Source organism: Amblyomma mixtum, chromosome 5 (assembly GCF_055824585.1).
Source record: "Amblyomma mixtum isolate Tamu chromosome 5, ASM5582458v1, whole genome shotgun sequence".
NCBI lineage: Eukaryota > Metazoa > Arthropoda > Arachnida > Ixodida > Ixodidae > Amblyomma > Amblyomma mixtum.
Genome location: NC_143016.1, coordinates 74,013,713 through 74,034,932, shown reverse-complemented (window position 1 = coordinate 74,034,932; position 21,220 = coordinate 74,013,713). Strand labels below are relative to the sequence as shown.

At 54.8% G+C, this 21,220-nt stretch overlaps 1 protein-coding gene and 1 pseudogene across 4 annotated transcripts in view; both read right to left on the bottom strand.

The window, feature by feature from the left end:
- Sema1a (semaphorin 1a) overlaps window positions 1-21,220 on the bottom strand; it is a 120,083-nt gene that overhangs the window by 22,813 nt on the left and 76,050 nt on the right. For all 3 annotated transcript variants that reach the window (XM_089545142.1, XM_089545143.1, XM_089545144.1), the window contains exons 3-6: window positions 1,940-2,036; window positions 1,196-1,241; window positions 722-784; window positions 509-619 (exon numbers count right to left, since the gene is read on the bottom strand). In XM_089545142.1, coding sequence (XP_089401268.1) covers window positions 509-619; window positions 722-784; window positions 1,196-1,241; window positions 1,940-2,036 — 317 coding nt within the window. The remainder of the gene's footprint in view (window positions 1-508; window positions 620-721; window positions 785-1,195; window positions 1,242-1,939; window positions 2,037-21,220) is intronic.
- LOC149342675 (TNF receptor-associated factor 2-like) lies at window positions 2,690-9,186 on the bottom strand (annotated as a pseudogene). The gene is made up of 2 exons (XR_016283062.1): window positions 8,855-9,186; window positions 2,690-6,098 (listed from the first exon to the last, which is right to left on the bottom strand). The product of XR_016283062.1 is annotated as a TNF receptor-associated factor 2-like (transcript).

Below are 21,220 nucleotides of genomic sequence, written 5' to 3'. Positions count from 1 at the left end.
TAAATTGGCAAACTAGTCATTATTTTCTTGCGGTAAGGCATCTAACAAAGTACTACAGACAGGGTCATGACAGAAAAGCGAAGCAATATAATGAACACTTCACATTGATCTTCACAACGATTAACTGGCCCACAAGCTTTTGCTACTAAACCCATGCTTACCGAATACATACAAGAAAAAAGAAGCATAACGGCATAGCTGCACTCTAAGAAAGCTTTAAAGGTAGAAGGCCTGTTATTGTGTTACAGCTTAGCTTTATTTAACTGCTAACAATAGATCTTTCGTAGCCGTAGTAGTTGACTGTTTAACAGGCTTGGAATAAGCCGAGAAGGAAGCAACAGCCGATGAAGAGCCCTCCAATATATGTAAAAAAATCAAAAGTGTGGCAATAAGAACATAAGTTCATGCCAAACATGAACAGTGTTGCAAGCCAACCTCGCAGCAATAAACTTGGTGCAGTTTTCTCGGAGCAAGACTTCGTAGAGTTCTGAATAGAGGAAATACTGACCGGAGATATCACATAGTCCCTGCAGCGTGGCTTGTACGCATTTGTGCCGCAGACAAAAATGACAGTTTCAGACTTTCTCGCCAGCACCCTGATGTAGTTCTGGCACGCCTCCTAAAAAGGTGTGGAATGGTGCATCAGAGACGAGAGTCAGTTGAGATGCTTTGCACAAAGGCTGAACAAAAGCCATGGTTGAAAGTGGCTACTGTCACTCACCTGACTCTTTCCTTTCAGCTTGCACATGTCAATATCTTTACCATCGGAAAACCACTCCAACTTCTGCAAGAGAAAACAAGTTCGTCAGACTATGAAAGACCTGGACACCAAGCTCTTTTACAATGCTCAGTCCTAATCAAGTCCTGTCTTAGAAACACAGGTGATTCAGGTGTTTCTGATGTGCTTAAATTGGCGTGTTTAACCCTTCCTTTAGCACCCATCCTTGCCAGCTCTTTCCCGCAATAGCTTTTAGGGCTATCCTTAGATGCATTACCCTTGCTTCATCTGTTCATTTTTTGATTATTCTATTTTGTTTACACTCCTAAGCAAAGAAATGCTGACCTGCACTAATGTACAGCAATGGCAATAAGAAGGTTGAAAATTCAATGCCCTCCTGAACACTGCCACCAAAAGTAAGGGGTAGGTATGCTCTAGAGTCCCTTGTGCAATTATTAGTAACTAATGCAGCCGCACCTTTTGTAACTCCAACGTAGAAAGGCTGATGTTGTAGACAACATTCCTGGAAGATAAGATAACAATCATGGATTACAGTTCATGGCACCTGATACATATTGCACCCTACAGGATATTTCACACTATCACAGCTAGCATAAACAAATGTTCCTTGATTTTAGAAAGTAACCATACAGAAACTCCACCGAGGAAAGTTGGTTGGTTTATGGTTGGTTTATGGGGTTTAACATCCCAAAGCGACTAAGACTATGAGAGACGCCGTAGTGGAGGGCTCCGGAAATTTCGACCACCAGGGGTTCTTTAACGGGCACTGACATCGCACAGTACACGGCCTTTTAGAATTTCCTCCAAAGAAATTCAACCGCCGCGGCTGGGATCGAACCCGCGTCTTTCGGGTCAGCAGCAGAACACCACCGAGGAAATTAACTAAACTGCAAGTGAATAACAAGAAAATACAGAAGACACAAACAATGGCTATGAATACCCCACATTTTCAATTAAGTGTGAAAAACAATGATAAAGCTTTCTTAAGCTACTTCAATTATCTACTATATGTGTTTTAAAAATAATTTGCAGAGTTAGTGGGGAAATACCTGTGCAGTGATGAATATAAGTTGACTTCAATGCCCAATATTTTTTTTAAAGTATGCATTCCAATCATGAGATCTATAGTTTAAGAAGAGCAATCTTTTTGCAACTAGCTGGCTCCTGCAACACACCATAAGGAAGAAAAACTCTGCTCACCTAGCCCCCACAAGAAGGTTGTGGCCATCCTGCTCTAGGAGACGGAAGTGGTCACTGTGCGTCTGGTTTCCACGGAACTTGCCGACGAGCTCTGGAGCTGCACAACAAAGATATAAAAAAAAAAACATTTCACATGATGCCATCCAAGCATAATTATTTCAAAGAAGAACGTGACGTTACGAAGTATAACAACCAAGCCTTTCCATTAGAATACAAGAGTGCCAAAATTTTTCTGAATTAATATTCGGAACGTATATTGGTTGAGCCTTAAGGTTAAGCAAGAGAATAACACAGCATAGATCAGAAGAACAAAGTTTGGTTAGTGGTATTTTAAAAAGCCAAAATAATAATAATAATAATAGTTTACTGCCAGGTAAATATGCATGATTATTACCAGCCCGCTTAAGCTTTAATGCTTGTGAGCGCGGCTGAGCAAAAGGCGAAAATTGATTAGGGGCAAGACAAGTAATGAGCAGAACAGGTAACCAGAGGCCCATTAGAGCAGAGTGGATAGCAACAGAGTGGAGGCATAAATAGGGGGTTAGATGAAATTCTGAAATTTGATAACATAGGGTGGGCAAGGCTGGTGGAGGACCGGAATGATTAGTGACCACTGAGTGAGAGTGGCCTTTGTGCTAAAGTGTAATTGATCTGATTAGAGGCAATCATGACAATGAAAATTTAGATAATGTGAACTGCCACACGGACATGGCAGCCAGAAGCGGCCATGTCAAGAAATATCACCTTTCATGACAGATGTGGTTAGGCAAAGTTCTAGCAGTATAATGTCAGCAGATGACAGTCACTTTCAGTTTACCCAAGCTACAAACGGCTACCAGCTATAAATGACATAAAGTGCCTTATCAATGCCTGTCTATCCACACACCCATGCTGCACGGAAATAACAAACGGTTCTAGGCAAAAATCCCAATGGTCAAATTTCCAGTTGGTTCCAGTTGGTTCCCAGTTCACTCCCAGTTAACACCAACTGCAACTCAGCTAGGAACCAACTGGAATCAACTGGGCATTGTTCCCTAAACCAGTCAGGATGAAGGAAAAGAGGAAGAACGAAAGATGTGAGCAGCTTTCAAAACGTCTGCCTCACTGTGATCTGCCCAACTGCTCTGGCAATCACACACTTGGGCAAGCACAAGCCCATCCCTCTGGCACAGCCTATCACAGCGCAGCTAGCTTAGTTTCAGCTTGACTAAGACTAGACGCCGTAACGAAAACAAAAGGGCCGTGCGGCCGCGATCGCCAAATACACGAGAGGTAGCCAGGCAGCGGTGTCTCGGCCGACCAATGCCCTTCTTCCAAGCGCTCTATATACCCACTGCCGCGCTGGCAGCGCCACAAAACAATGTGTTCCACGGTGCGCGAGCCCTTTCAGCTGAGCGACAGCGCCTATGCATACATACACTCTACTGAGCTTCCATGCGCGGTAACGAGCATACGACGCCAGAAGCACTCGCAAGAGCTCGACCTCATCAGAGACGACGCGGGCCGGCGAAAGCAAGGTGCAGTCAGCCACCCCGTCTCTACCGAAGGAAGGAGAAAAAGTGAAGCGAGACAACAGGCCCGTGGGACCGACCGTCCAAACGGCCCATTGCGACAGTGGCGCGGCACGCGCCTCCGGCAGGCGCGCCGTTTTCGCAACTGTGTAGCCGGTCGCACTGCTTTACGAGCAGCGCGGAGGATATATGCATGCGCGCCGCCCGTTGTTCCACGGCCACTGCGCTCGCACGCAGCCCACGGACGCATGCGCTCGCTCGCGCAGCTCCCAGGGTCAGACGACGAAAGGGGAAAACAAGGCATGCGCCACTACACCAGCCGCGATTGCGGGCCCTTAATTGCTAGGAAAGACTACTTCACCGCCGTGACGGAAAAAGAGGAAGAAGTGATACATCGTCATAGTCGCTGAGCACAGACTGAACCTCACGACAATTAATTGGTCTGCGTCAAGTTTAGCCTAAGTCTAGCCCGCTACTGGCCTGCCTTAGCACATCGTTGCGCTCTGACGCGAAACAGAAACGTACACCCGCCTTCCTCGGCGACGTAAACAGATTTCACAAGCGCGTTTGCCCAACGACGACGATGTTCGCTCTCGCGGAACGCCTGGAGCCGAGGGTCGCTGCACCGGTCTTCCAGCCGTGCGCCCGCGTTTCTGAACGAGTTATTGTTCGCCAGACGAGACGCGCGTGCCGTCTGGCTAATGCACTTTGGTTCGTACGCATGCCGCATGCGGGAAGCACAAAGGCAAGGTTATCGTCTGTTTCTCCGAAGCCGATGCGCGCACGGTAATTAAATAGTAGCAGTTGCGGGAATTCGCAGAACGAAACTCGACAGGCAATGAGCCATAGATAACTAGCGAGAGCGTCTAAACAACGTGGCCAACGAACAGTATACCTCGAACGCGTCACACTGTGCAAATGCTAGGGCATTTACACTCTTTTCTTGTAACCACTCTACCTAACTCAACCATAGTCAATACTTCAACGAATTATGATCACGAGAACAATACATCATTCAGTTTTTTTTTTCTTCTGATACGACAGCTATTCATCAGCACAAGCTCTTTTCATGTGTAGCTGGTGGTGGACAAGATGACCGAACGGCCCGTTGCCCCGTAAAAACTTTCCCAGGTACTCAATTTTTATTTCACCGCCACGCACTTGTGCCGCCACTGCGCTAGGCCTTGAGCTCCGTGAGGAAGTGGACGGTGAAGGAGTTGTCTCGAATGTATCCGTAGTCCGGGTTCGCCAGGTCGTCGAGCGTGATGAACTGCGAGAAGCCGAATCCCTCGTTGTCCTCGCCCGGCCGGGGCTTGCGGAAGCAGTGGCCCCATTCTTCGCCTTCAGACTCCGGCCGGATGTCGCCCTGAATGTTGTACGCGCCGCCCGTCGAGATAAGCACGAACGAGGTCTTCTGCGAGTAGGGCCAGCTGAGCGACGTGTCGAACGAGCCCGCCGTCAGCACGAAGTACAGTCCCAGGCACGGCCCGCCAGCGGTCGACGAGTTGCCCAGGCTGCCCTGCAGGTACATGCGGTAGCCCGCGCCTCCGCAGTAGAAGGCGTCGCTGCTGAACGACGTGGTGCGTCCTTCCAGGGCGTCCTGTCGCATGCGGGCGAAGTCGGCCACCTTCCAGACGTAGCAGGACGAGGGCGGGCTGTCTTCCTCCACGGCACCCAGCTCTCGGCTGAGGGGGTCGCCCTCCAGAAGCAGCAGCTGCGCCGTCTCGTCGCCGGCGTTAACGGTGGACTGCTTCCACAGGCGCTGGTCCTCGGCCAGAGAAGCCTTGGCCTCTTCCAGCGCCGTGCGAAACGAGCGCAGTTCATCGTGGATCGTCATGCGCAGCGTCTTGAGCTCCTGGCTCACGACATCGCAACGGTCGGCGAGCGGAGTCTCCACCCGTGCGTCCGGTCGTTGGGCGCAGTCTCCGCCGACGGCCCCGTCCGGGGCGGCATAACCGGACTTCGCCGCCTCGACGTTCACTGTCTTAGTGGACACCCTGCGGCATTCGTTGCGGATGTGCGCCAGCACCTGGGACACCTGCACGCGCCGGGAGCACAGCTCGCAGAGGACGAGCTGGTACTCGCACAGGGCGATGTGCTTCTCGTAGGTGGCCAGCGTGGGCACGTGGAAGCAGCCCTTGTTCTTGCAGCCCACCGGGTACTGGCGGAACAGGTCCGGCGCCGAGCGATCCAGGCGCATCTGCTGGGCGCTGAAGTCGACGCCGTCCACGGGGCAGCAGAGCGGCTCGCCCGTCGCCAGGCCCTGGAAGCAGCGGCGGCAGAAGACGTGCTTGCAGGGCGCCCACAGGGTCTCGGCTGCCAGCACTCCGCACAGCGAGCAGACGCGGTCCAAGGGCGGTTCGCGCCGGAACTCGACCAGCGTCCAGTTGGCGATGTACGGGAAGCCCGTGACGAAGCGCTTACAGCTGGCGTACATGGTGGTGCCGAGCCTCTGGCGCGCCGCTGCCGCACACAACGACCCGCCTCCTCGGGCACGGCCTCGCTGCCCCCGATGGAACCGCGCAAGCTTCCTCTTCGTCGTCGTCTTCTCTGGCAAGGCATCGCAGCGCCATCGATGTTTCGAGGTGGCGCTGCAGAATGACGCTGGCTGTGCTCTAAACTTCCGCAGTTATGGACGTCCCAGGGCGCTGTGCTAGCGAACAAACAACGATTATTCGATTTTGGACTTTTACGTATCTTAAGAACCTACCGAGCACCGCTACTACATGATACAGACTGTGAACAGACCTCCGTTTGATCCGCCAAACGACCAAGGTCTGAAGGTGTCACGAGCACACCTGTCCAGAGCATTGGAGCGGTATGCTGAGGAGCGAAGTGAAAACTTGGCTCCATTGCTCCATTAATGGTACAATGCAATTCGCGATGCATATTGCACGTCTCTGCACCTTCGCTCCAGCGCAATGCGTCGTCTCTATTATCCAGTACCCACTTAAAATTTTCGCCTCCTTTATTAAGACAAAGGGGGAAGGGGGGGAGGGGGGTCGTTCAAACGCTCTAGACAAGCGTGCTCATGACTATGTCCTCAGCACGTGCTGTTGAGCTGCAGCAAACCACTGTTTAGGCTGTTGATATACACGTCTCGCTCATTCATTTAGGCAAACGATCTGCAGACACAGGCACCACAGCGCGCAGTGACATCAAAGAGAAATGAAGAACAGTAGGCGCTGCTCGAATATTAACTGCCCGTAGTCTCCACAAGGAGGAGGCGGAACCAAAGCGTGACGTCAATTCGGACCCCCGGGCTGCCCAGGTTCCGAAACCTTGCAACGCGAGCCTTCTCCGCTGCTGGGGCCCTGCGGGGATCGTCCGTCTTGCCGCCCGCATCTCCCGGTTTCCTTTCTCCTTCCTGGCGTGTGCTCTCTCTTCCTCCGGAGCCGCAGCTCCTTCGGGCAGGCAGGCAACCCGCAGCGTATTCTGCGGCTTCGGGGCCGAGGCGAGACAGCGGGTGGGAGCAGCGCCGGTCGATCGCCGCCAGCCCGGAATGTCCACCCCGAGGCGTCGTCGTCTTCCTCTCGCCTCTCGAGGAGGACGACTATCCCCCGAAACGCTTCGGCTCAGTGACAGCGCCAGCGCGGCCAATTTCCGGGAAGCGAGCGCAGCTGCGCGCATCGCCTTTCACACTCCGGGGAGGAAGGGAAAGACAGTGGGCAGAGGCCGCGCTCCTACCGGCGAAAGACAGAAAAGCAACGGGAAGGTTTTTCCCATCTTCCCTTCCTGGCACAGGAAGATGAGGAGAAGGCAGGGCCGCCCCGAAGCTCAAGTCGTACATATCGGGGCGCTCTTCTTCGGCGAAAAAAAAAAAAAACGCGTTTCCGGAACGTCCGTTATATGCTTGAGGTCCGAAGGTGGGAAGCGAAGAAAATAAAAGGGGAATCACGGACGACTCGGTGATGAATCTACCGACACTTGTATTCCCCAAGTCGGGAGCGACAGACGTAGGACGTAAGGCGCCTTGGGGTTTCAACGAATGCTGACCATAATGCTTTCGTTCACTCCCGGAGAAACCATCGCGCCCAGGACTAAAGTCCGCCTCACTGGGAACAATACGATGTCCGCGGCCGTATTACAGCAGAAACTCGGTCCACAGAGGCTGTCACGTTCCTGGCTGGACTGGCCTGCCTATACCTGGTGAAAGCACGGAGCAAAGTGGCAGCGCTAGCTTTGTGCACCTATATTCAGTATATTGAGAACATCAGGTGTTGCGACTTGGGCGCGTGGACGACGATGAAGAGGCTCTCACGAAGCCGCTGGCCCCCTTAGTTGTGTGCATGCGTGTGTGGTGCACCAGGCACCATATGCTCCAGTCCCGGGCATCAGCGGCCGGCTGCCGAGTGCTCCCTCCGTATAGCGCGCAAGCCGCGAATTCATTTAGGAAACAGACCGCGCGAAGACCATTAGAGAGAGGGCGAACGAGCGGGAAGCGCAATCTGTGCCTCGAGTGCGGTGGACGCCCCTATCAGCAGTCGCAATTAGCCCCGCGGTCGTAATTGCCGCCACGGCACGGCCATCGAGAGTCGACGGTCGTGTACAGTATGTGCGCAGCGCCACCACCGCACGTCGCAACCCCCTGATGCGCGAAAGTGCGTGTGTGTGCGCAGTGCGGATGAAAAGACCACGCGCGCGCGCGCGTACACTAACCGACAAGCGACGACGACATGGCCGCTGCCGCTTCATTACCATAAGCTTTTGTTTCGTCCTTGTATACCCTGCTTTCCTTTTGATTTTTTCTTTTCTTCCCACTCTCGAAATTTCTGGCCCTTCCGGACGTTCTCTTCCTTCCGCCTTGCCTTCTCTCTATCCTTGTCTTGAACACGCCGCGCTCGCACACAGCCCGCGAGGGACAATACTCAGTGACAGCTGGCTGTCGGCTTGTTCATTAGCGAAGCGGCATTAGGCTAGACTTTCTGCACGGGCGCCTGGCGCAGTGCTGAAACAAAGTACAAAAGCAGAATTCGGAACCACCAAGCCACACAAGAAGCTAGCGTGGTATGTTTCTTGCAAGCAAGCAATACGGAACAGACCGGAGAAGAAACAACGGCATACTCCTTCGTGACTTTCAAACCGGTATACGGACAGTTCGTTATAGTTAGAAATGCCGCATCAAAGAGAAAGACGGGGAAAGGTAGACACCGGAGTACTTTTTTTTCTGTCCTGCACTCACACTCTCAACAACTGCCACGTTGTGCATTGACAACGCCTCACATACACTCCCTCCTTCAGATGTCCACTGTGATTCTCTATAGCTGTGGCTGCTGCCCGTGGAAAAGAAGTGCTGGAATGGGCCACACTAGATGTCGGCAGATGACGTTGTCGCGCACAAATCAGTAACCCGACGTATAGAGTTCCTGCATGAGACACTTCACTGCCGCTCGAGACAACCTACCTGCTCTCACTCCCTCTCCTCCTAAGCCGCACGCGCCGTATTGCACTGGTGCTAGTCGAAACGCCCAAGGGCAACACCGCAGTCGCCCCGCGTTCTCAAGTGCCGCTGCCTAAACGTCGCCAACGCCGCCTCGACTGCGCAACAACATCCCCTGCGCCCGCTCACACCACGCCCTCTGATGGCGCCGCGCAGCCAAGCGCGAAAGATCGAGTGACACACATGCAAAACAACAACATTAAAAAAAGCGGAGGCAATAAATAAACACTTCGCGGAGCTGAAAAAGAAGCGCCGAGGAGAAAATGCATGTCGTGTAGCGGCTGCAGCAGCAGTCCCCCTCGAGACACAGACCGCCCGAGGCACGCACGCAGACCGCGGCCCCGAATGCCGTTGCAGGGTGAAAGAACGGGGGGGGGGGGGGGGGGGGGGGGTTGCGGAGTAGCAGGAGCGTGTGGCAACAACGCTCGCGCCCTTGAGGGAGCGAGAGAGCGGCGGAGGCTGCTCAAGCCTCGCGCCGCAGGCACGCAGCTATGCATGCGGGAAAAGTAGTATATGGCGCGAGCGACGCCTACCGTATAATAACGCACATTGCGCCGAGGCCTCCTCCGCGGGGACGCCGCAGAAAGCGAGGTGCCAAGTCCTGCTCGGCCGCCTCGGGCGGTTTCTCGGCGGCACGCGTCGCGGCAGTGCCGCTTCCTGGAAGCAGCCTTCGCCGGCGCTCTCGAAATCGGCTCCGCGTAAAATGAAACATGACCGTCATGTCGAGTGATGAATGACGAAACCGCGCACGCTGGGGCGGAAGACATCCATATCGCATCGCGTACACCGCGCCGTCGCGGAAGTGAGCCAGCGCCGTCGCAGGGGGCGATGACGGGGTGCTCTCTTGGCGAGCAACGGAGCAGAGGATGAGCACGAAAGTATATTAATGCGGTACTGGCTGTCTCTCTCTTTCCTCTAGGCGCACCTGGCAATAGCCCAGACGTGAAGTAACGCAACGCGCAGCGCCGACTCGTTCCTGCGTGATTCTATCATATGGTTCTATCGCGATGCGTCGAAGACGGCACGACGTGATTCCGTAAGTTGTGCCGTACTCCCAAACGCTCCGGTCGAACAACCGCTTTCCTTTCGACTTCACCAAAGGTCGCAGCGCATAAAAACTGTCCGCGCTGTCAACAGTGTTGACACTCCCACCTTGGCCAACAGATTTAACCTCGAAGGTATCACCAGCAGAGCAACACATCCACACGGAACGGAGGAAAACACATCCCCTCCGCTCCGCTAGCGCTAGGAATAACGTCCAAGAAGACTCTCTCCCAGAGACGGAGCCCCGCTCTGTCGTGTTGCCGGGGCGAAACAATGCACTCATAGTCGGTGGCTGCGCCCGGTTCAATTTGCGCGTACAACACGGGGAGAAACCGGAGGGGCGCGGATTCCGACTCCCGCTTTCCGAACCCCGGAGCCGCTGCAGCAGAGCTCTCTGTTTGACGTCGAAGACGACTGCGACGCCAGAGGAACGAACGGTGCCAGCCTAGGCACACACGGCGCTTCGCAAGCACGGGACCCGAATTCCGAACAGCACCCGCGGGGTTTTCCCCCTCCGCACCCTCTCCCGGCCTTCCGCGAGCAGCAAACCCCACCCGCACACGCTTTGATCGATCCCGCGGCCGCCGGCACAAGGCAAGGTTGCTGACCCTGCCCGCGCGGCGACGGGAGAGAAGTAGGTACACGCGGGCGTCCCCCGCCCACACGCGTCAGCTTGCATAGCGCGGTCGGGGTGACGGAGCGCGCGAGGGCTGGGGAGGGGGGAGGGAGCGAGCCCGAACTGTACAGCGAGCGGAGAGCCCGGGAACCATCGACGAAGGGGAGGACCGCGCGCGGTGGCAAACAATGCGAAAACGGCACAAGCGAAGAAGACCCGCAATCGAAAGCTCCGGCGGGCGACGACGAAGGGGCACTGTATCTACAGGCCCGTCGCCCCCTGCCAGCACCGCGACGATGATCAGCGAGGGAGGAAAAAGGGGAGAGGGGTGCGAAGAGAAATCATCCAGGCATGCGGTCGTCACGTCACACGGGCGGAGCCCGCCGCCGCCGCCGCTTCGACCCGTGTTCATCACGCTGTCAGCGCCGTAATCGGCGTTTTGTCGGCGCCGCCGCCGACAAAGAGAGACGGGTGTATGTAGTACGGCCTCCGCCGCCGGCGTTGTCCCGAAGACATGCCAGCACCACCACCAACGCTCAGCCGCCACGGGAGCAGCAGCACTGGCCTGGCTGGCTGTCTGCCTTTTGTTACTCGCGCTGACGGAACGGTCTCGGAACGCAAGCACGCAGCTCTCCTCTCCGCCCCCCCACCCGCGTGGAAAGACAGAGCGTCGAAGAAGCGGCAGTTCTTCGTATGAACTACCACCTCCGACGCTCTCTCAAAGGGGACAATCGTTTCTTTTCACGTGTATAGGGAGAGGGGGGGGGGGGAGCAAGAACCAGTGCATGCTTATTGTTAAACGCAGTCGCCGAGCAGCCGCTTATTACGGGGGGGTCAGTGCACGTGCGCCTGCCGCGGCGTATACTGCTGCTGACCCCCCCTTCCCTCAAAGGAAAAAGGGTGATGAAGTACGAAATGGAGTGAAAAGGACGACGGGTGCTTTCTCTGGAGCAGCGCTCAAGTTACGCGGCCAGTTACATGTCCCCTTCCACCCCCCCCCCCCCCCCCCCCCCCCCCCTTTTTTTTTTTGGCTCCACGCCGTAAGTCAATGGGCCCAAATTTACACGGTACACGTAAAGCCGTAGTCAGCATCAAGTGCAGCAGCGGCAACCCGCCGGTGCTCGTACTCTGCGCGAACCAATTTAGGCTATAGGGAACGTGTAAACCAGTATGTGCCGCGGGAGGGCCCGGTTTACGGCTAAAAAAAAAACAGAGGCTCATTAAATAACGGAGTAAGTAACGGGGATCGCACGTCTAGAGCCACCCACAACATTCGACAAATCCGAGCCGACAACGATCCTTGGCCCTTACAGTCTCAATCGAAAGGCGGACAGGCTGTCAAAATGACGCGGGACAAATGCGGCGGCGCGAGAGCGGTCACAGCAAATGAAGCACGGCTCCTCAAGCGCAAATCAAACTCACGAGTCCAAGGGCGCGGATATCAAAAAACACGGGCAAGCGTTGTCGCCCAGACCGGCATGCCAAGGAGCCCCTCCTCCCCGCAGACAAACAGAAGGGCTACGCTGCCGACGATTCGCTAAGCCAGTGGAACTCTCCACAGTGTGTGTTTTCACAGACCCTTACCGCAGGGACCACGCCGGATGACCTCATCATCAGAGGGCGCCCCAAACAGCGAGGATTCCCGAAGCCATGAGAGCGCTCACACACATACACACGCGCAGAGAGAGAGAGAGCGCGCGCCAGAGAGACAAAGAGAGAGAGGGAGAGAGAGACGCGCAATGCGCTAAAAGAGGGGAGCGCTTTAATCGCCGGAGGACGTGCAAACAGCGCCTGGACTAAGGTCAAACACACCCTGCACCTTCTTCCTCGCCGCAGCGCCTCAACCGACCGACAACTTTGCGAGCGCCAGCGATCAAGCGGAAAACCTGTCCCCGAGCCGCTCTCCTTCCCTCCGAGTCGAGATCAGCCCCACGGCCGAGTGGCTCATCAGCTCCTCGGTCGGCCCGAGAGATCGCCCGGGAACGACCACATTGGCAGGTCGGCGGTTGATCGGAAACCAAGACAGTGGCGGTGGAGGCAGGATGTACCACTGGCCCCGCCAAGTCAAGAAGCGAAGACCGGCAAACGCACGAATCTATCTCCTCCCTTCACTACCCCGAGGCCCCTCCGCGGAGCAGCATCCCGTGGGAAAGAGGAGGAAACGTGGTCGCGCCGCAAAATTAGAAGACGGAGCCACCACGTACGCGCTCCACGACGTCGAGAGCCCCTTCCTGCCCACCCTCTCCCTCAACGGCCCAACACCCGCTGCGCCGTTTATTAATGCATTTGTGTGTGTGCGCGCGCTTCCGAAGCGACGATGATGAAGCGGACGGAACTCTTCTTTCCCATCACCGGGGAATCGCGGCGGGCCAGACTTGGCCATAGCGGCCCGCCGCCACTCCTCTAATTAAGCGGCCCTCCCCACCGGCACTACACCGGAGAGAGAGCGCACTCTAGAACGCACGGCACGGTCACACGACGACACGCTCGGCCAACCGCTCTGGCGCGATACGCGACGGTGGTCCGACGGCGGGTGTGCATGCCTGAGTGCGGGGCAGTGGTGCCTTCCTGCTCGCGCTGCGATGGCAAACAGAAGCAGGCCCCATCACCCCCATTTCCGGCCACTCTATTTTCTTACAGCGGTGTTGCAGCAGTGGCACTGCAATTTCCCGCAAGGTCGCCAGACCGTTTATGAGTAAAACAGACTGCGAACCAACCACACGCGAAGCCAGTGACGATGAAGATAACTCTATATCGTCTTTAGAATAACATAACCAGAGGCCTCGAAGTTGGAGTTCCATGAAACAAAGTTTATTCTGTCACCACCGGATAACATACGGTGCGACGAAGCAGGAAAGCCGTCCTTTTCGCCGGCGTAGAGGCGGAGAGATGAAACTAAGGAATAAACAAATATTGAAGAACACAACAACAAAAACAAAGAGGAAACGGCTGAGCACACCAGAGGTCCCGCGACAGACCGCTTAATAACCCCCTTCCCCGAGGCGAATCGGCGCGAGAGATAGCGATCTCGGGGGCACGCGCAATGTCAGGATGTCAGGGCAGGGACCGAGGATGCGTGGAGGGGGTCCAGTTCCCGGTGTGCGGTCCCATTTGTCGTCGTCGCCCGATCCCTATATATACACACACGCACATGGGGGCCCACGAACGAAAGGCACATTACGGCGCCACGGTTCGTACACTCACACACACACAGACTGGCGCTCAATGCGCGCCGCTACCACCCGCCGCAACGGGTCACCGCAGAGTGCACGAGGAGAAGCAATCGCTTCAGGCAGCATCGAATAGCCTAGCGTCGCGGCGGTGGTCTCCGCAGCGGCGGCGCCGAAGGCACGAGAGAAGAGGACCGCGGGGCGCGCGGCGACCCCGACTAACCTGGTAACCCCGACCGCCGCCCGCCCGCCCGGTCGCAGAGAAAGCGGCCAAGTGTGACGGCGACGGAGACGCGCCTGGCGAGCGCGCTATTCTCGAACACAACACGCTATCGAGGCCAACCTCCCCCTGCCTCGTAGCAACATCGAAAGCTACAACAGCAGCACGCGCATACACGACACAACGTTTCATCCCGAGACAGCACGCATGACTTCGAGAAGAAAGGAGAGGGCTTCGAAGGAGAGAGGCGGGCAGCACGCGCGAGCGGATTCCGAAGCAAGCATCGATCGTCCCTCGAGGAGACGCGGCCGTGGCACACATTGATCAATTCGATGCGCGAAAGATGAGGACGACGATTCGGTAATGCATGCATGCATGTCGCCCGCCGCTCGGGGCAGATCTCGCCGCAAAACAGCGCGTCCAAGGTCACGCGCGTTGACTATGGAGGTGCGGCTGTCACTGTGCGTGTAATGCGAGCGCAAGAAGCGAGGGGCAGACCAGCGGTGCCGCGCTGTTCGTAACCCCCGCAGAATAGCTCGCACAAAATAGGCCCGAGCCGGTACATAAATTGCGGGAACCGGTCGACGCGTACCCTGAACTGCGTTGAAAAACTCGGCTTGATTCTCTCGAAGTAACCCTCGCTTCGCAAACATGAACGTCTTTTAAAAGAAATGCGTGTTCTCTGTCTGGCTCTAGCAAAAACCTGCCCTATGTAGGTGTATTAGGTAAAAAAAAAAAACAACTCTACTCCTACACATAACCACTCGGAATGGAGCTTAGTGAAGCATGCTGCAAGTCACTTCGACAGGTAACTCTAAAGTTACCTGAAATTCCAACGGGCAGACGGGTAACTGAAAAAGTGATAGTGGTTTGGTTTTTACTACTCGTTTAATGAGTGCATCTGAGTATGTCAGCTCACTTATACCGTTTTAAAACGATCAGTAGTTCGCTTAATTCGAATTTCTGATTATACAGGAATATTACAAACTACTAAATGCCGGAAGTGCGGAATTTTTCTTCCACCCTACATTTTCAATTCCTGGAAATCACAGCTCCAGCTAAGTCTGGGTCCTCTCGAGATCCTGTCGACTGCGGCAAGTCGAGATCCCAAAGATCCTGTCGGCTGCGCCATGTCGACAGCCCTCAGACCCTGCACCGAGCGGCCGACACTGGTGGTCGCCCCGGGCGGTGCTGGCACGGAGCCAGGGCGTAATCAACTTTACCCGGAGCGACACGGGCGACGCAACAAAAGGGGCGACACGATTACGACACTGCGCCCCAGTTTCTCATGGGGGGGGGGGGGGGGGGGGGGGGGCGACTGTACGACGACCACGACGACGACGCCGCGCGACGTCAAGCAGCGGGGCTTCTCTCGTGCTGGCGGAGCAAGGCCAAGCACGCGGGGCGCGCGCACAGTGCTCGACTCTGTACAGTGGCTCCGCCGAAGAGGGCAGCGAAAATAAGCAGACGGCGGCGACGGGCAGTAATAACCCCGTCACAGATGGCCGCGGATTCTCACAAAGATTGCTTTTCTTCCCGCGCCGTGAGCCGCGGTATACCAGGCCTTCAAAGTTCAGCCGCAAGCATACATGTTAGTCGCTCACTGACAGACGAACGCGGCGTGGCCTGCGCAGAACCGAAATTGCGAGTAACTGATGATGGCGTAGCAACAGAAAAGGAAAAGACGAAAATAGCTCGAACGCAGCCTCTTTGAGAGCTGTTCCATCAGGCGCTCGTTACAGAGCTCCCGACACATATGAAGCGATATTTCTGCCGCTTCCTAACAGCCTTTTCAAGCCAGAAAGTCTCTCTCTCTCTCTCTTTTTTTTAGAAGCTCGCTGCACCTAGAGCACATTGCACTTCTAAGTTACACGACGATCCAGACAAAACGAAACGTGTATATCGTTTTGGTGCGAAAGCGCTACTTAACACGTTCCCAACCAAGAATCTCGTGTGAAGCCTCGGAGTAACTCGGGTAAGCTCGGGTTAGTTCGGAAGAGAGTCGAGCCAGCTGGAGTCAATGGGAGGAAGCTCGGGTAAGTTCGGCGGAGCGTCGCGACAGCTGCCGCCGAGTGGAGAGAGGACGTGAAGATGAGTAGCGAGAAACGCGGTCGAGTGCACACAGCTGCAGATGCCTGCGTTAAACTGCGTTAAAACCCAACCACATTTTTTATCTGGCTCCCATCTATGGTTGCAGAGCCTGCTATACTACGGAAGCAGCGATTCGCCCCACTAATCTTTCCATTAATTCCGAACGCAATGCGAGTCTCCCCATATGTATTAACCTGCCCAGGCGCGGCTCTGAAGGCAGCCAAATGTCCAGCCGAGCTGCAGGCTGGTCGCAGCGAACGCGCTGCCTTGTGTGGTCCCTTTACTTTTTTCCCCCACTGGCCCTCCATTCGCCAGCACAGGCTGATTCCTTGCTTCTATATGCAAGCCCAAACTAGTCAAAAGATAACGATGTTTATTCGCCGCCTCTAAAACGAACTACGGACGCGTCCTGCAACTTTTCAGCCACGCTCTATTTACGTCTCAGCCTTTGTCCTGTCGCCGCGTATAGACGCCCGCCACCGTCTTGCAGCGCGCGAGTGCGTGCTACAGCGCTGCACGAAAACGCACTCCTGTGTATAGAGGGGTACGACAACAGGCAAATTCATCAAGAGCAAAGAGAGAGAGAGAGAGAAAAAGGCTTGTTCAAATATGGAGCTCGCTTCAAATGATGCAGACGGGGAGAGAACGTGCCTATACTCCTAACACGAATACGCCTACATGGGAGTAAAAATGAAGCTGTCCTGTAGCGCACTGCCTTTTAAGAAAAGGGCTGAGCTGGAAGGCAGCTTACTTTCTTTTACTCCTTTCTGTTTATAGTAGTATAGGACAGACTCCCCCCCCCCCTCAAACACTTGTGCAAACTAGTAGCAAGAACATCGCCACAGCATGTTCACGAAATAGGACTCAGTGGAATAAAACACAACTCGCTACAAAGCACGCAGATACGCTGTGTATAGCTAGGGCGGCGGGAATAATGCGCTCGAACGTATACGCCTGACTCCTGCTTAATGTTGAAGGTACAGTCTTTGTCAAAAGTAACCAGACTGCATGGTTTGCTTCTAGCTTGCATAGTGGAGCCCATGTGGCTTTCCTAAAGATCAAAAGGTGTTGGAAGGTAAGAAGACCCCCAGTCATTTCCTTTAACGACCATTTCAGCTTCGGGGAAGCTGTAAGGGCTCCACTGTACGAGCTAGAAGCAAACCATGCAGCCTGGTTACTTTTGACAAAGACTGTACAAGAAGGAAATAACAGCGGAACTCACGAAAGCACGTTCGAAACAAATTTTCTGCAGTCGCAATACTATACATATTCCACGCAGTGAACGAGTAAAGAAAAACGCTAAACGCGCGGCAAAGCACGCGAGAGTGGCAGTAATTAATTTGCCCGCAATATTTTCATCGCGGCGCGCCGCGCGGCTTTTCCGAGAATGTGCGGCCGCATTCCGCGCAGACGGCGCGCGATTTTGTTGTTGGTCCCCGCGTCTGGCGATTAATGAATTCCTCCTCGGCCGGCTTCGTAAGGAAATAAGGAGCCCCCCTGAGTGAGCGCCGAACAGAACTCGGCCACAAGGAAAGAAACGCTGCTTCTTTTTATCATACTTTCCGTCGGAGTGATCGCGCAAGACGATTACAGATTACACAGCCAGCACTGCCATTAATTCCGACTTTATTTCAGCAGATGCCGTGCCAGCTAATGTATTCCTGATAACATATGTGGCAGGTCTGGAAAATAGATATGTTTTATTTATTTATTTACTTATTTCTTTCATCCTGCCAGCCTGGATGCCAGGCCCTAGGCAGGAGTGGGTGGTACAGAGCAAGAGAGTATACAGTAATACAATGTAAATTCAGACGAACCAAGGAAAGCATGAAAACAACATATACAACACATACAAAGCAAAAAATAAATAAATAAATACAAACATTAGGTTAAGACAATGTGAAATACTGCTGTGCGTCTCTCTCTCTCTCTATCTTCCATCATAACACTGCATATAAGCAACTTCCGATCTTTCACTGAATGATTGAGGAAGGGGATTCTTTCTTCGTCAAATACACGCAACGAACGTTAGTACGGTAGTCTGCAGGAACCACACGTTATAAGGACCGCTTAGCGCTATTCAGCTCCATATTTTCGCTTCAGTTTCTAGTACTGCGGACGCCGCCGACAGATTTCGAGTGTCAAAGATAGGTCCAGTGCTTACTGACAGGCGGTCTCCCTTCTCACAAATGTCGTAACTTACACAGCACTCACTTTCTGCGGACTTGTGTCGCCCCTTCTCCACTCTCCATTTCCCTCCGAGTGGCAAAGTGTAAACAGAGATCTGGCTTCACGACGAGGCACCAAAGTCGCCCGCGTAGCGCCACGGCGCTGTAGCGCGGTTACTACACATCAGCGATAAATCCTCAGGGAAACAGGCATTCCGGAGCACTCCTCACTTTCGCACCTCCAGAACCCCACATGTATCTACAAGCTTAACGGCTCTCGCGATTAAGCGTACGAGGGGTGTACGAAATGAAGCACGAACTCTCAGTTGCCGCATTAATGAGAATTCAAGCGCGCGCGTCCCTCCGACCGCTGCTTTTACTTTTTCCCAACAAATGCTTGCAACAAATGTAGGACTTTTGGACTTAAGGAGCGTTTATTTAGACCGAGCGATTACCTCTAACCTTTTCTCCACAACTAAATCGTCTAAACACGTCCACCGAATCACGGGGCGCCTAACTTCGCGTCACTACGGTATACATCTGCCAGCGAGACGGCGCAGGCAAGCGCTCTCCAAGAGCGGCGACCTGGAAACGGCGGCGGTCGCTTGACGAGAGCCGGCAGAAAAACCGGTCGCAGTCGCCGAGGGAGCAGCAGCACCAGCAACGACGCTTTCCCTCGGGGCGTAGACGCGTCGCACCGCTCTCGTTCTGCGCGAGTCCGTTCCCTCCGTCCTAGCCCCCCTCCACTGTTGACGCGGCGAAACTCCGCATCTTCCCCCATCGCTCTCTCTCTCTCTCTCTCCACCCCGGGCCCCGGTAGATGCGCTGCTTCCGTTCCACAGCCCCCCACAACCACGACGCTATCATCGGCGCGCGGCCGGCACAGCCATCGTCGCCGCAGGTGTCCCCCGAGCAAGCGTCAGGAATGCCGTTACTAGGTGTGCTATCGCGATCGCCCAGCGCGAAGCCCAGCGGGGCCAGAGAAACAACGCCGCTGTTCTTCCGTTTGATGAGGTCGTCGCGTTTTGGCACTTTGAATTGCTATTTCTCGCTTTGTTTTCGGAACGAAACTCGAAGAAAGCTTTCCGGTAGCGAAAGAGGGTCGATCGAAGTTGCTATACGCTGGTGGAAAGAAATTCGCACGTACAAACTCGCTTAATTCGAACTTTCGGTTAATTCGATCGAAGCGCTTCAGTCTCGTCAAAATCGGGTGTATATATATAAAAAAACGCCCCTTAATTCTAACTTCGTACCCGAGGGAAAACTCTCTCTCCCCTTTCGAGTTCCAATTCATCGAGAGGCCGCTGCACTGCTATTCGCAATATCGGTGCGCCGGACGTTATTAGGAAATCCAGGAAGCGGCGCACCTACCCATAACAACGTCCGGAGAAGACCCACGCAAAACGGCTACCGGTCGAGAGAGCTTCCCCCTCCCTCCATACGCCGCGACGGGGAATCACCAAACACTTATACATATTAGGCTGCCCACCGTCGCAATATAGCAGAGCTATATGCCTTCTGTGCCCGTCACGACCACACGCTTAATATCTCCTAATTAAGCCGATTCTCGGAATCAGCCGCCGCGCGATTCAGACCACTGTTTACACATACATACGCGCCAGATCCTATAGTAGGGGCCATTTCCGACCAATACGAGAGCTTTGTTCACGGTTTCCGCATCGGGGTCAAGCGGGTGCGCACTGCGCAAGTGCACCCAGCCTCGTTACGCAGCATACGGGCTCGCCCGAGATCAGCTATGCCTGCGGCAAACGTATAACGGGTGCACAGCGCTGTTGACGGTTGCGGGGAAAAAAAAAAATAACAGAAACGCGAAAAAGGCAAATAAGCAGCGTCACCGAAACGCGCACCTCCAGCAATAACACCACTACCCGGAGTGATTACGATTAGAGAGGAGAGCACCTGAATAGAACCAGAGGGAGGGGGGATAGCACCACATCTGCCCAAGTACGCACACCACGCTCATCACAGAGGAAGGGGGGGTTTCGTGCTCGAGATTCCGCCTGGTCTCCGAGAAACAGGGTCGGCCTCGCTTAATTGGTCTCGCCGCTGCAGGAAGGAGTAGGGAGCAGAGCGCGGCGGAACACCCACCGCTACGCAAAGGGAACGCCTCCGGCGATGTCCACCGGTGTATTTCTGGTGGGGGCCGCCGCAATTAAAGCGTCCCGCCGCTTCGTGCGACCCCAACAACTGCGGCGGCAGCGGGGCTAACGAGAAGGGCGCACGGTCAAACAAAGAAATGCGCCCAGTCGGCGAAAAGGCAGCGTCAATCTCGTTAAGTAGTGATAACGAGGAACGCACCCCCTCCTGCAGTTGTTTATACGTCCTATTTTTCTCGTTGTTTATACGCGCCCGCGTCGACGACAGTGCACAATGAGCGAGTGCGAACTGCGGTCGGCACATTTTCCGCTGGTTGCTGGGTATGTGTCACGCTGTATACGTCTGCAGGCGTGCCTAACAAACGCAAGAAGAACAGAAAAGGTTTCGCACGGCTCCTTACCGTGATTAACATGCATAGCGCTTTCCCTCTATTTCCCCCTCCCCCCTCCCTTTATTCTCTAGCAAAATATTGTCGCGTAGCGAGCTTCGCAGGTCTCGCGCGCCAGTTTCTCTACAAGCTGAATGTGTTCTTCTCCCCGCCGTGCGACTGTTGCTGTCCGTGTGCTCCCTGCTGTGCGGAGAGCCATTAGAGGGGCTCACACTCCGACATTTGGCAGAGCCGTTTTCTCTGGGGCTCTTTGTAAGCAGGCATTGTGCGTCTCCTCCCCGGCCTTGTGTGAATGTTTAGTTAGAGTAAAACGCAGTAAACTGCGAGGGGAAGAGGTCGCCCACGGCCGCGTCCGGGCCACCAGAGCGGGCGCGCGGACCCCCTGTGGTTTGCAGGAGAGTCGCGCGAAGTGATTGCCTCGGGCGGCACACTGCCCGGCGGACCAGATATGCCGGAGACGAGCCGCGAGGGCTGAAGGCGCGGACGGCGGGTCGCGTGGTGCACCGACTGCGAGG